We start from the raw sequence: 15584 nt of genomic DNA, 5'->3' as shown, positions 1-15584 counted from the left end.
TGTATACTCTGTATATTTGGCAATATACTGAATTTTGTTTTTATTGTGATGTGCTAGAGATAGAGAAAAAATACGTTTGGAAACGAAGCAGTGTAACGTCATGACTGTATATTGTAGCATTCTGCTGAGAGATGGATTGGTAGCAATTTGTGGTTCAGTATTTTATATCAGAGAATTTGGAAATCCAGTAAGCCGAATAAATCCTTTTGTAGTGTAAACAGAATGTACCATACACTAATAATATCCATCTATTGGAAGGAAGTCATGCAAAGGTGTAATGGTGTTTTTAAATACAGCCGTTTATTGCCCCACCTACAGAAGAACCCAAATATCCCATTTTCCTTATCAAATCCCACAACGTCCCATTTACCCATCACTATTTACTCGCTCATCACTTTGGATTTACACACGTCACACTCAGCCTGAAAAATATCCTATATGATAGCAGCAGTTTTTTTATCCTGACAGGATTCAGTGAAGGAAAGGATTTATCTAAGAAAAAAGGGAGAGTTAAGAAGAGAGAAAGTGAGGACAGTGTAGAGAAAAAAAAACCCTACTGTGTCCATCCCTGGCAGAGCAGATGGTAGTCAGAGCTGTAGTTGACTTGCAAATGCCTCGCTGTTCCAACGTGACAGTCACGAGGATGCTGCCGGAGCATCTGGGCCTGTCTATATAACATGTCACCATGCCAACAGTAAGACAGCCGCTCATATCAAACTTAACTTGAACTCTTTTATCCATTAAACCTTTTAATTCCTATGTACGGAGCTGGAGAACAAACTGGATGAGTGGGTAAAAAAAATCATATGAGTTGTTCTTGTAATTGCTGTACATACATTATGAGAAACATTTTTCATTCATTAATTATTCATTCATTAGCTTTTTCTAAAAAGCATCCATGTTATACTGTGAACAGCAATGTTATCATGCATTGTTTTACTAGTTATTTTGTTATGAGTATGTAGGGTTTTATATATGTATATGGGTATTACATTTTTAGAACAACACTGTTCAAATTCTGTTAGTCACTTCTGGCTTACAGTGAAGTGACGCCCATGCATTCGCAGAACCTAAACTTGGTGAAAGTGTGTCAGGTTTTCTATCCAGTTGTGCTATCTATTTTTAAAAGGGCTTATCCTCTAGCTCTTGACATGCGCTGCTACTGTAGCTTGTAAAGTGGGAATTCTAAAGAAGAATGTCACAAGACTAGGGGAAGTTAGTACTGAGCATTCAGGCCTTGTAGTGCAGCTACAGACTGGTAGAGCTGTTTTGCTGTGTATGTTGATGTGGCAGTTTTAATGTTGAAATTGTGTTTCATTCCCCCAAAAGCCTTGATTTTTTTAGTTAGTAATAATCAACAGATTAATTGCTTATTGAAATAATCATAAACAGCCTAAAGTATACCCAAGTATAAGTTAGAATTTCTGTTCACATTCAGATTTGATGCTCTACAAGACGAAAACACACAAACACTCTCTAGTCTAGTATATCTAAGAACAAAGTAAATATGGAGACCAGTCCTTCCTTCCACCTCTACCATCACACTCCTCCACACAACTCACCTTGCACCATGCTGGCAAAATACAATTGGTGTAGCGTACACAGAATGAGTTTGCATCGATCTCCCGGCTTGCTCCCGAGCAGCAGACAACAGGTAGGAGGCGTGGTAGTCGCTCGCGTTCACAAGCTTTGATGATATTTACCTCTAATTAAGTTTCTCCCCCAGAGAGAGAGCTGGGAGGGAGTGAAAGGAGATAAAAACCTCTCTGAGCAGAGTGCTGTGCAGCAATAAATCCTTTCTCCCCTTCCCTCTAGAGCTGAGCCGGGTAGGATGGATGGAAGATAGGTCTCTCATCTGGGAAAACTGGAGAGAAGTAATAAAAGAGCCATAGCTCAACCTCTACCTGAGGAGATAGAGGAGCATTGCCTCCATCCTTTGTGGTTGTTGTCCTCCAGTGTTTTTCAGCAAAGCAGTAGCAGCAATTTATTTTCGGTTTTATGGAGGCTTCCTCTCCAATAAAGATGGATTTAATGACAGACAATAAATCTGTTTCTCTAAAAAGAATGAGGATTTTATATGCCAATTATTAGGCTGCAGAGCTCACTGCAGGCTCCATGTTGACATCAATGTGTTTCAGTTAAGATCACACTTATAACAAACCAGGGTTTTACAACAGAACAGGTTGAAACATTTGTGTTGCGTGTGTTTTTATTTTGGAGGCAGAGAAAAAGAAAACCAAACGTCTCAGCTGTGCTGAACTGTCTATGTTTATCCTGGATGACTGAACCACATTTCTTGTTTCATTTCAGGGTGCTCAGGCTATCATAGCATGATGTGTAGAGTGCAACCCATCCCCAAAAGCAGCAAAAAGTGGATTTTCTCCCTAACACTTTTTTTCTCCTGTCTTTATTCATCCTCCCTAGGTGTGTAAAGTGTTGAACACCACTAGTATGAGCTGCTTCGCTCCATCCCTGATAGCAGAGTACCTTCCAGGTCTGGACACAGTAAAGCACGCAGACGAGTTTGGTTTCATCTTCAACAACGTCCAGGCACTGCTGGTGTACAACAACACCAACCTCCTCTATTACCCAAACCCTTACTTTGAGCCCCTCAGCACCACAGGTGTCCTTGAGCAAAAACCAGGCTCACCCATCATTCTCAAGGTACAAGAAATATAGATTAGTATGCATTTAAGTCTATTATTTACTGGTTCAACATCCTCAACAGACTTATTACAGTGTATTTGAGCAAGAGACTGACTCCTCTTATTGCTCAATCATTGTTACTTCAAAATCAACTAAATATATATAATTTATGTTTTTTGTTTGGTTTGAAGACGTTTCGTAACTGAAAGACGTTGACATTTTGTCCTGGTTGCCAGCTGTTCCCACTTACTGCCACTGTGATACTGCCTTGTTTGATCTCAGTATGGAGTCACATTGGCTGCAGCTGGGGCCAAATCTAAGGATCTAATTTACAGCGTATTTAGGGGACATATTGGCTTTGTGGGTTTGTAAAATTGTCTGATCTTCATTGAGCCATGTGTTTGTGTGTCCGAGTTTTTCTCCTAATATTGCACCCTGCTGTCCATCTCCACGTGCCCACAGGGCAGAAACCTGGTTCCACCAGCGTCAGGTGGGGTGAAGCTTAACTACACTGTGCTGATAGGAGAGACTCCCTGCTCTGTCACTGTGTCTGAGAGCCAGCTGCTATGTGAGCCACCCAACCTCACCGGACAATACAAAGTCATGGTCAGTATGGGTAATGGTCTGTCTGTGTTTGTGTGTTTGTTGGTGTCTGTCTTCCTAACTTTCTCTCTCACTCTGTGTCCGTCTATCCCCATATTTGTGATTTCGTCTTCATAATAGTTGGCCTCTAAACTCCATTATTCGTGCTCTCATCATTGTTCATTCAGCTGAAGGAAATAGGTCAAAGGGAGAGCAGCATGAGTGTGCTCTAGCTGTCAAAAGGTTCTGCCAGAATCCACTGCAATTATTTTTAGTTGCCTGCTCGCTTATTGAGTGCAAGCCCCGGACTATTTCCCTCTCAGCGTCAGCGTGCAGGTGGCTGCATGTGTTTGCACTCAGTATCAATTTCAGCAGACAATATTTACCTACGGTTTTGCAGGATTTCTGAGGCTTGGCTTATGCATTACTGTGTATCAGTTATCATGTGATATAGATCTCAAGACCAGTGATTGGTCTCTGTTGAAACATTAGGAAATGATGTGATCTCCTTCTGTGTTTTAGCTTTAAGAATCTTCTAAACTGCCCTGATTTAAGATTAATTGTGACTATGTGTGCTTGTGTCTCTCCAAAGGTCCAAGTAGGTGGTCTCCATGTCTCCCCTGGTGCGGTCCACATCATGTCTGACAGCCTGTTGACCCTGCCAGCCATCGTCAGCATCGCTGCTGGTGGAGGCCTCCTCCTCATCATTGTCATCCTCGTCCTCATTGCCTACAAGCGAAAGTCACGTGAAAATGACCTCACCCTGAAGCGCTTGCAGATGCAAATGGACAACCTGGAGTCACGAGTTGCCCTCGAGTGCAAAGAAGGTTAGTGTTAGAAAAGTATGGTCAGCAGACCAAGTGCAGAACTGTGTAGCAGCCTATTGTTAGACTTCAAATTGCAGAGTGAGGGTGATTATGGGTCTACTTTGCTTGGAATATCCCATTTACAGCCAGTAATTTTACAGGCTGCTCTATCACTCATGTAGTTGAATGGGGCTGGTGAATGCATTTAACTTTGATAGACTGTAATCACATAACAGTCACAAATGCACATTTGCAGATATAGTACAGTAAGTAAATTATTGGTGATCTGTGTGTGTTAAATAATGCAGTGAAATTTTCTAAATCTGGGTCAGTGAATCATCCTGGTTATATATTACAACAGATGGATTAAGTCAGTTTACCCTGCAAGTGACCCGTCTTGTCATGAATTGAGTCCTTGCAGTTCTTACTGCTTTCTAGTTTGCATTCTGGATATAGACTCGCACACAAGCTGACACATACATACAGAGTTTCTCATTAGAGTAATCTCAACCTCCTCCCAGAGAGAGACACATTATGCATGTTACATTTTAATCTAGTCTTAACTGTAAGGGTAATTCCACATTTATCTTTTTATGCAATGTGTGTGATTTTATACCTGCTTTAAGTTGAGTTTGCATGTGTCCTGCAGTCAGTGTCACTGATACAGTATTGAACACACAGCTGCTTTGAAACACACTCCTCCCTTGTGATTTAGGGTTAACAGCGGGCGCAGTAGTCCATTTGACCTTTGACATTCTGCCCAGTGGGAGGACCACAGATAACCTCAGGCTGAGCTCTAACTACCACTCCAAACAGCAGCTCTGTGTTGCAACATTGAGTCTTATATGAATCCTTTCAAATAAGCAGTGCTGATTGGCCCCAGATGTCATCATCGGGGTCATTATAGCCAATCACTGAGATGGCAAAAGTGAGGCTTATTATGACAGTGTGCAGCGGATTTCATCAGCCGTAGAGGACCTTATTATTTATCCCCTCCAGCCAACCCTGATCGGCTCTCCCGGTGTTATCATGCAGTGACAAAAAAAAACATCCTATTGCAGCAAACTTCCAGAATGGTCAAATGACAGATAGACAGACAGGCAGACAGATAGACAGAGCAGGAAAACAGGGGGAATCAGTCACACACAGGCAGCCTTGGGAAAGGAGAAGATTAATGTTTTAACCATTAGCAGTGGCCAGGAGTGTGCCGCCCTGCAGGATGGATTTAGATGGGTACCTGGGTTCCTCCTTATGAGTATATACACTCCATGTGTGCCTGTGAGCCCATGTGTTGGTGTGTAAACCCAGGAGTCTCAGGGGGCCAGGGGCCAGGAGGTGAGGGCTTAGACTGGTTGGAGATGGCGGAGTTTTGAGGAAGGTGTTGGGGGACTGCTGCTGCTCTTGTGATAGGCTGCAGACAGGGAGCCTCCCCCAGGGCGGCGAAGCAGTTCGACAGAGCCGTGGGCCTGAACAGGAGTCAGTCAGGATGGAGCCAATTAACTAGTGCTCACCTGCAGCCTCACATTGAGATGACACACACTCTTTGGGGCCTGAGCTACAGCCAATTTACTGCCTGGTAGATAAAAATGAGTGAGAAAGAGATGTGTGTGTGTGTGTGAGAGAGGGGAGAGAGAGAGCGAGAGGTCTGTGTTTTTTCAGGGAAAGATGTGAAATATTGAGTTTCTCTGACATGAAGACTATCTTGGGCTTTAACTGTCAGCTTCATCATAACGTTAGTAAACACCGTGAAGATGAGAAGGATTCATGTATTTGGTCCTTGGGGAGAACGGTTTTACTTTTATGCAGCATGTCTCCTCAAGTATTCCCTCCAACTGCTATCTCTTTCTTGTCTTCCTTCTCTCCCAGCCTTTGCCGAGCTGCAGACCGACATCAATGAGCTGACCAGTGACCTGGACAGAGCTGGTATCCCCCATTTGGACTACAGGACCTATGCTATGAGGGTCCTCTTCCCTGGCATAGAGGATCATCCTGTCCTCAGAGAGCTGGAGGTAACAAGAGAAAGACAGAGAGCCAGAAAGAGAGATATTGAGGAGAAGATGACTGAGACGTAGAAGCAACGAATGCAATGAGAAAGGGCAAGAGAAAGTCAAACTGGGAAAAAAAGGGGAAAAAAGAGAGAGATATAGGGAGAGACTGTGTCTGCCCTTACCACTCTCCCTGCAGGGTAACCTCCATAAGCGGCAAAGTGCTTGAGGGGGAAAGGATACCAGTATGCCACTTACCCTTTCTACCCTCTGGTCTCACACACGTACACACATATAGCCATTCATGCTGAGCAGCATACACACACGTATATACGCCTCAAATGCAAGCTCCCTCATGGAAAACAGGGTCCCAGCACATGGCTATTTCATCCACCAGTGGCTGCAGTATGAGGGGTAATGAACTGAGTAATTCCCAATCCTCAAGCAGGACTGTGGGTTCCTCCACTGGGGGAAAAACTGGCTGGTTAACACTTTTCACTCCTCTTCATGGGGCCAGAGTTGTGCTGGGCAATGAGTTTATTTTATGTGGAACACACAGAGTGGAGCCCAGAGGATGAAACTATCAAGGATAAAGAGATTCGTCATGATAAAGGTCCACCACTTTATTTGTAGATTGTGTATGATAAAGGACGGGATTGGTTTACCAGCTCAGGTAGAGGAATGGTGGTTCAGATCAGACTAGCCCTGTATGGTAGAGGTCAAAGGCAATGTCTGTTGATGTTCAGTAAGCTGCATAAGCTAGACATTTTGTGTGACAGGATTTTCTATCAAAAGGACCCAAACTGGATTTCCAAACTTTTGAAAAACAGTGACGTGTTCTCAAACAAATCCAAAGAAAGTGAGTTTTGTCACTTTGAGATTGTCTTACCCAGGCAAGTTATTTGACATTTGACTTGAAAGTGAAATGGCAGCTAACTCAGAGTACAATGCTTTTTAACAGACCCGGGTCAATAATTGATTAAGATCTTCTCAGTTACTCACCATGAGTGGGAACTTTTGTCTGCCTGGAGTGAAACATGAGTGAGGCTTTTGGTGCCTTTGGAAAAATCTTTATTTTGTGTGAGACAAGGTCAAGATGAAAGTTGAAGAGCAGCTATGCTTTTCAAATCTCATTCAGCTCATTGTAACCAAGCATCCTTGGTTTGCCTAACTGGGCAGGTTTAATAAGTACATACACTACTAAAATTTGGACACACCTTCTCATTTAATGGTTTTCTTTATTTTCACGACTATTTACATTGTAGACTCTCACTGAATGCATCAAAACTATGAATGAACACATGGAATTATGTAGTAAACAAAAAAGTGTGAAATAACTCAAAACATGTTTTATATTTTAGATAATTCAGAATAGTCACCCTTTGCTTTGATTACTGCTTTGCACACTCTTGGCATTCTCTCGATGAGCTTCATTAGGTAGTCACCTGAAATGGTTTTCCAACAGTCTTGAAGGAGTTCCCAAAGATGCTGAGCACTTGTTGGCCCTTTTGCCTTCACTCTGAGGTCCATCTCATCCCAAACCATCTCGATTGGGTTTAGGTCAGGTGACTGTGGAGGCCAGAGCATCTGGCGCAGCACTCCATCACTCTCTTTCTTGGTCAAATAGCCCTTACACAGCCTGGAGGTGTGTTTGGGGTCATTGTCCTGTTGAAAAATCAATGATGGTCCAACTAAACGCAAACCGGATGGGATGGCATGATGCTGCAGGATGCTGTGGTAGCCATGCTGGTTCTGTGTGCCTTCAATTTTGAATAAATCCCCAACAGTGTCACCAGCAAAGTACCCCCAAACCATCACACATCCTCCTCCATGCTTCACAGTGGGAACCATGCATGTAGAGACCATCCGTTCACCTTTTCTGCATCGCACAAAGACACGGTGGATGGAACCAAAGATCTCAAATTTGGACTCATCAGACCAAAGCACAGATTTCCACTGGTCTAATGTCCATTCCTTGTGTTTCTTGGGCCAAACAAATCTCTTCTGCTTGTTGCTTTTCCTTAGTAGTGTTTTTTTAGCAGCTATTTGACCATAAAGGCCTGATTCGCGCAGTCTCCTCTGAACAGTTGATGTAGAGATGTGTCTGCTACTAGAACTCTGTGTGGCATTCATCTGGGCTCTAATCTGAGGTGCTGTTAACTTGCGATTTCTGAGGCTGGTGACTTGGATGAGCTTATCCTCAGCAGCAGAGGTGACTCTTGGTCTTCCTTTCCTGGGGCGGTCCTCATGTGAGCCAGTTTTGTTGTAGTGCTTGAGGGTTTTTGCGACTGCACTTGGGGACACATTCAAAGTTTTTGCAATTTTCCGGACTGACTGACCTTCAGTTCTTAAAGTAATGATGGACTGTCGTTTCTCTTTACTTAGCTGATTGGTTCTTGCCATAATATGAATTCTAACAGTTGTCAAATAGGGCTGTCAGCTGTGTACCAACCTGACTTCTGCACAACTGATGGTCCCAATCCCATTAAGAAGGCAAGAAATTCCACAAATGAACCCTGACAAGGCACACCTGTGAAGTGAAAACCATTTCAGGTGACTACATCATGAAGCTCATTGAGAGAAGGCCAAGGGTTTGCAGCGCTGTCAACAAAGCAAAGGGTGGCTACTTTGAGGAATCTAAAATATGAAACATGTTTTGAGTTCTTTCACACTTTTTTGTTTACTACAAAATTCCATATGCGTTCATTCATAGTTGTGATGCCTTCAGTGAGAATCTACAATGTAAATAGTCATGAAAACAAAGAAAAAACGTTAAATGGGAAGGTGTGTCCTAACTTTTGACTGGTAGTGTACGTGACAAAAGTGGGTGTCTCCTGCCAAGAGGAGACACAGCACCTCAAATACAGAAAAACATAGTATTATGAGTAAATTAGCAAATTATTACTGGACATTTATTATTAAAATTAGTCCTAGAAATGTATTAGCACTAATATGCACTGGTCTCCCTCCCTCTTCTGTCCAGGTGTCAGGGAATGGCCAGCAGAATGTGGAGAAGGCCCTAAAGCTGTTTGGCCAGCTCATCAACAACAAAGTGTTCTTGCTCACCTTCATCCGAACACTGGAAATGCAGCGCTCTTTCTCCATGAGGGACCGCGGCAATGTGGCCTCACTTATCATGACAGCCCTGCAAGGGCGACTGGAGTACGCCACCGACGTCCTAAAGCACCTGCTGTCGGACCTCATCGACCGCAACCTGGAGAGCAAGAACCATCCTAAACTGCTGCTGCGCAGGTAAACACAGCACACGTAAAAAAACAAACATGGTGATAAGTACTAATATGAGGACTTAGGAATTTATTTAATGTTTTAATTAAACTTTGTGAATTAGATTTAAAGTAAATATAACCCAAAAAGCTTTTTATAGCAAACAGTCAACAAAGGAAAACTTGGTATTAACTTTATTTGAAATTAAATTAGATTGACATTAATGTTCCTTTTTTGACATTGAATTTATTAAAAAGAAGAAAGACAAATGAATTAACATAAAGTAAACAAACAAATTATACATAGGAATTGCAATATTAAAAGAAATCTCTTAATCCTCAGTAACTGTGTATGATCTACAACACCGTTTCAGTTGTTTGACTTAATTAATTTCAGTCGAAAATACATTATATTGCTGCATATGCGTTTATATGTGATCCTGTGCCCAGAGGATAGTTATGCACATACTTTAAACACAATCCTCATTTAAAAACATGTAAACCAGCGCAAGGCTGTAGAAAGATGTTATAGACTGCTGAATGGGGATTGATGTAGCTGTATGTTCATCCCTATTTTACTGTGGGTGGATGCATTCTGATTTCTCCGTGTTCCTGTGTAGAGGCTTCACAGAATAAGGCTTGTAATGAGTGCGTCTACAGTACATCTACAGTATGCTGACACAAACGCTATGCACTCATTCACATCATGAGTAACCTCTGAATTCTATGCATAATTCCGTATTCTCCCTCGCACTCTGTCTGTCCCCTGGTTTCTCTCAATGCCAATGTCAGTCTCACTTATCCTCTAGGCTCGGGCTCCTTTATAAAACATTCAGAAGTGGTTCAACTTAACTATTTTTTTCCCCTCTCTGTGTCTCCAGTGTACATTGTTTTCCGGGGGAGTTGGGATGATGTGCTAAAACTTTAAACACCTGCTAAGTCCTTGCCCAAGTGTCCTCAGCTGCTTTGGTGGCTCTGTAGGTATAGAAACGGGTTAAAGGGCTGAAAAACAATATTCAGCTGAAAAGATACAGAATGTACAAAGTACAGTTGTGTGAACAGGCTTTCTGAAAGCTTGACTGCTCTGTGCATGATTTTGATTATATTTACATGATTAATAAGCAGACACAATGAGAGCAGGTAGCTGCTATACTTTCAAACAACACTTTCATTCTGATAAAGCACCTGGAGAAAACTGACCGGCACGAAGAGAACAAAAGATTAAACTTCACACAGAAAGGCAGAACCTCCTCACTAACCACTACTGCCCTCCCTCACATTGTCTCTATTTAAAAAATCCACATTAATAGTCTGTAAATAACTGAAAGGAAAGGCTGCGCATAGAGGCAAACAGAGAGAGGGGCTGAAAGACAGAGAAATTAATTGACACAGCATCAAATGGACCTGGATTAAGCTGTTATTTCACATGACAGCAGGGCCCCACGTCACCTTTAAGTTTTCATTATCCTCTCTTATTAGGAACACAGTGGTACATAATCCTTTGGTCCTGCCGTTGCAGCCTGGAGGGCTAAATGTCCTATAGTTTTTACATTTCCCTCCCCATTTTCAGAAGAATTTAAGGGATTATCGATTTGACATGGCTCTTTGCTGTTGTTGTCTTCCTCATCGCCTATTTAGAGAAAAGCCGACAGTCAAGCCAGCCAGCTGACTCACAACAAACACACGAACACACACACACATACACATGTCTGTGATGATAGTCAAATTGAGCGCGTCTCTAAGCAGTAATTGTATTTGTGCCGGGGGTAGAGTGAGGCTGCTGGGCTGTGCTTTGTTGCCATTTTCGCGTTGAATTGTTTTTTCTGTCGGCTCTCCTCAGTCTATTATCATATATAATAGGATAGTGAAATGCTTGCTATTATGTTGGCTAGGACTCCCCTCTGTTTTCTCGTTTTAATGAATTAGCAGCATGTAAACAGATCTTTGTGCTTTTTATGGTATCGGTTGGACTGTGTTTGTATCCATATGCACTGGTGCAATGAATACAGCTGTGCTGCCTATATTGAAATCCAGTGTGCTTTCATTAGATTATAAATAGGGGTCACTCTGAATGTTGTTCCAAATGAATTATTAGTGAGCTTCCAGTCCCTTGACCAAGTTTACATGGCTACAGGAAGAACCTTCAGCTCACCCAACCCACTTCCTGTTCTCATTTATATTACAGTGGGTTGAAAGTGCATCCCAAGACATAGTCGAGTCGTAGCAAATAGCTTTGCTCCTCTCGCTTCGCTCAGCTGTCATTGATTGCTTTTCTCTAGAGGGGAATATGTCCACAAGCTAGCATGCTCGACCTTTTAAGAGAAAACCATAATCATAGAAGCATTGCAGATGAAGGCACAAAAATATATCCATCGGTCATGGTGTTTTAGGACGTTAATCCTCATGTTCCCTCAGTGGCCTGCAATAGTAATCAAATTTTATTGTGTACAATGAATCCAAATGGTTGTCTATTAAAAGATAAGGCTGGGGAAAGTGGCGATATTCTATAATTTTGTTATTGTCAAAAAAAGCCATGAAAAGTGCAAAACCAACAAAGTATTGTCTGTCAGTATTTTCCAACCTCCCCAGCCTGTCTGTGGAAAAAACACATCTGTTCATACTGAAGATGTTAATGTAAATTCATACAAAAAAGACTAAATAACTCCCTTGAACTGCTGGGCACTATAGTTTTTAGCAAGCATTACTCAAACAGTTTAGGGACTACTTTTAGCCACAGATCATGTGCACAATGGTCAACAGTTCAACAATGGATTTCTATGGCACCAGTATTTTGGTGCAAGGCTTGACAAAATGCTACAGCTTTAAAGCTTTACAGTAAAAAGTATTCCAAGTAGTGTAAGTTCATATAAGCGAGTGTAGGTACAGTATGTGCACAGGGTGCAGAAGGACACAGAAGCAATACAATGGTACAATGTGGTTGATCCAGCAAAGTAAGGCACCCTTAATTATTGAGCCCTGTTCTCTGCGGTGAGCTCCAGTGATGAAGTACCATGCCATCACTAGCCACAGCACAGAGGGAACGGGAAGCGCAAATGAGGGGAAAGGTTGAAAATGTGGAAGAGCAGTGGAGGAGTGGGAGTCAACAATGGAATTAGAGTTAAACAACTAATAAACATTAATTCAGCAAATTAAATGGAGGTTCCAAACGCATCCACAGACATATTTCCAAGTTACGTGGGCAGCACAGCGAAGATGCTGCATGTAAACTAGTTGTCTGATTAACATTAACACCGCGTCCCCGACTGCCTCTCACCAGCTCTGTATGCCTTCAACACACCTTTTTTCTGCATTCCTCTCACAAATACTCTGTCTCTCACATTGGAAGATTATCTCCTGATAGCATTTTTCTTCATATTTGAGAGTTTAATTGCTGATGTACTATCTATACTTTATTGGGAAGGATAATATTAGATTAAGTTATATCAGTCTGCAGTCACTACACTCTTAGCTTAATATAGAGTCCTAACTATAGATATGGCTATAATAATTTCAGATTTTTGATAACAAAGCAATGAGGAATGTGGCTCTCTCACCTACTTTGCAGGGCTAAAGGTAGATTGGATAAAATGTCTGTTAAAACAACATCCCTCTTCTTGTGTGTCTGCCAACATCTGATTGGTATATTTGCTGACAGTGTATTTGACTTTGTAGCACCTAATATTCTTACCATAGGTCATAAATATGCATTTCACTTGAATGCTTCATGAAATTTCCATTCATTTGAATTTCCTGAACGGAGTTGAATGGGCTGAAATGGTATACTGTAGAATGAAACGGAATACATTTGAAAAGCCTCTTGGCAGATTAAGCAGGATGGAAAACAAATCATTGTCATTTATTTGAGGAAGTAGTTAACCGCATAATAGTTAGCGAGAATACAACAAATGCATTGGCTCATGTCATTGGCTGAGTAAAATGTGTTTGAATGCCAGAGGGCAGTTTGTATACGTCATGCTGTAGTTGTTCTCTGGCACACACTCTTTTTCCTATTATGCTCAGTGCTCGATCCCATTTCACCATCCATCACATCAGTCCAGCGAAAACAAATTATAGCGTGTACAGTATCTTGCATTTATGTAGCAGAAATATAATATCCCCAGTCAGTAAAGTTCCTGGAATTATGTTTGAAGGGTGCACTCATGCTCTTCAGTGGCGTGTTTTTCAAAGAAACTCTGGTCTCTTTGGTATTTAAAGATTTGAGATGCCTTCACCTTCTTTGTCTTGATGGGGAAAGATTTTAGCTCGCAGACACTTACATTCTCCTAAAAGCTTTTTGAAAGCAATATCTAAGCTTTGACAATGTGTTTGATTTCCTCACCCTCCGGTGCGCTAAGTGGAACTGATGCAGCACCTCATGGTGTTTGGATTGTATTTTGCTACATTAGTGAAATATGTTCTTGCACTCGCTTTCTCTCTGTGTTTTACCTCTCTAGTGCTTATCCCAACCCTCCCAATAATAGAGTCCACACGTCTTTTGTTATTTTACAGCATTACCCTCTCTTTCTGCCTGTCCATTATTACTGTAGCTCCTCTGGTGTACAATGACCCCCACCAGAACATTATAGACTAGCCAGCCACTTCTTTAACACATTAAACTCTATTCTCTATTCTCTCAATCTTCTTCTTAAGTTGCCACTCTCTTCACCCAGTTTCGTTCTCTTCTTTGTAATGTTCTTTTAATGGAATCAAAGAACATTGCGTCTATCACCTTGAGACTTTTCAATCTTGTATTATTTTTCTCCTCAGCATTTTTGTAATGAGATTTCCGCCCATGCAGAGCAATGGAGTACAGAGTTATTAAGAGAGCGAGTATTGTGTTTGGCATTAGTCTCATTGAAAGACATTCCACTGCCTGCTAATATAGCCCCCCACCCCCTTCCTCCACCCTGGCTGCCATTAGGAGAACAGAGATGAGGGGGATGCGAAGCCCCTCTTAAACACTATGTGGGATAATGAAATCCTGATGTTCATTAATGAAACTCAATTAATAGAAAGACGGAAGTGTAGGCAGATGAGGAGGAGGACAAGGAGGAAAGGAGAAGGAGGAGAACAAAGTGCGCCTCCCCCCCACCTCCCCCACCCGACATTAAAAAGGAGTTTAGTAAGGGGGAGTCAGCACAGCCCCCACAAAAAAGGCTTTATTTGACTTCCTTCTTTGGGACTTGCTGAGCTTATTAAAATGCTTAATAGGTTCCATTAACTTCTAACACACAAGTCTCATACAGGCTGGGAGGGGTGTATAGTAAGCATGGGAGGGAGGTGGGGGGGCAAAGAGAGGTGAATTCTTGTAGAGGAAGGAGGGCAATTACTGAGGGATTTGGGGTATTGTCCAAGAAATCCACAATATATTTAGGTTTATTCAGCGTGAAAATACAGCCTCAGGCACTCGTAGTGGCTCATTATTATGTTTTCGAATGAAGACTTTTTGTTGTGCAGCATTGCAGGGTTGAGCTTGTGAATACTGTATGTGTGCCTTTCTTTCTTATACCTTCACCTGTGTGTTTGTATATGTCAGAATGACAAAGAGGTGGGAATCACAGAATCACTGTGCGTGTGCCATCAGAGTGGATGCACACATGCACACGAGCATGCACTTCTTTAGCTTTCAGCTTTTCAGCAATGTTTACTCACTCATCCTGTAGCTGAAACTGGGTGAACTAATCTACATCCCCCAACCAACCCCCCCACTCCTTCCCGCTGGCACATCGCACTTCAAATAGGCTGTCACCCAGCTCTACATCCTCTCAACGAGCTGCCAGTAGACTGGCCAGCAGTCTCGTTCGCAGAGGAATAGCCTCCAGGCGTGGGAGACAACATCACAACTCAGCCACACATCATTCAAAACAAAATATAACCTTCGCTCCACTGTCCTGCAACTACAGTGCAGGACAGTGGAGCAGAAAAAGTTATGTATTTGCATGTGAAAGAAAAAGAGAGAGACCAAATCTCACTCTGTCTCAATTTAATGAGACAGAGAGAATGACTGACACTTTTTCTTTTCTCAGTGACTAAAATGTTAGCTGTTGTAACCTCCCATTGCTCAGACAAGCCTTCTGGGACTTCTTCTTCCGTCCCAGACTCTTGCTTATAGCCCTCAAACACGACTTAACGCAATTATCTCCATAATAGTCATAATCTTCCTTTAGGTCCATTCAGAGCCTGAATATGTATCATTATCCCAAGCACTATTTAGCTCTGAGGAGACGGAAGCCTTCTAGCTTGTCTTTAATACCTACCTGCTTCGATTCCTGCTAATCCGCAGTTCAGCACAGTGCACTGTAAGGCCCCTCCATCATGCACACCAGAGTAATCACAGTAAT

The 15584-nt window shown here is 42.1% G+C and overlaps 1 protein-coding gene across 2 annotated transcripts in view; it reads left to right on the top strand.

Annotated features, from left to right (window-relative positions):
- plxna2 (plexin A2) overlaps positions 1-15584 on the top strand; it is a 164696-nt gene that overhangs the window by 127051 nt on the left and 22061 nt on the right. For both annotated transcript variants that reach the window (XM_051425086.1, XM_051425087.1), the window contains exons 18-22: positions 2425-2664; positions 3109-3252; positions 3821-4055; positions 5901-6043; positions 9003-9271. In XM_051425086.1, the coding sequence (XP_051281046.1) occupies positions 2425-2664; positions 3109-3252; positions 3821-4055; positions 5901-6043; positions 9003-9271 (1031 nt within the window). The remainder of the gene's footprint in view (positions 1-2424; positions 2665-3108; positions 3253-3820; positions 4056-5900; positions 6044-9002; positions 9272-15584) is intronic.

This window comes from Dicentrarchus labrax, unplaced genomic scaffold, assembly GCF_905237075.1.
Source record: "Dicentrarchus labrax unplaced genomic scaffold, dlabrax2021, whole genome shotgun sequence".
NCBI lineage: Eukaryota > Metazoa > Chordata > Actinopteri > Moronidae > Dicentrarchus > Dicentrarchus labrax.
The sequence above is the reverse complement of the archived record's forward strand: the minus strand, read 5'-3'. Positions and strand labels throughout refer to the sequence as shown.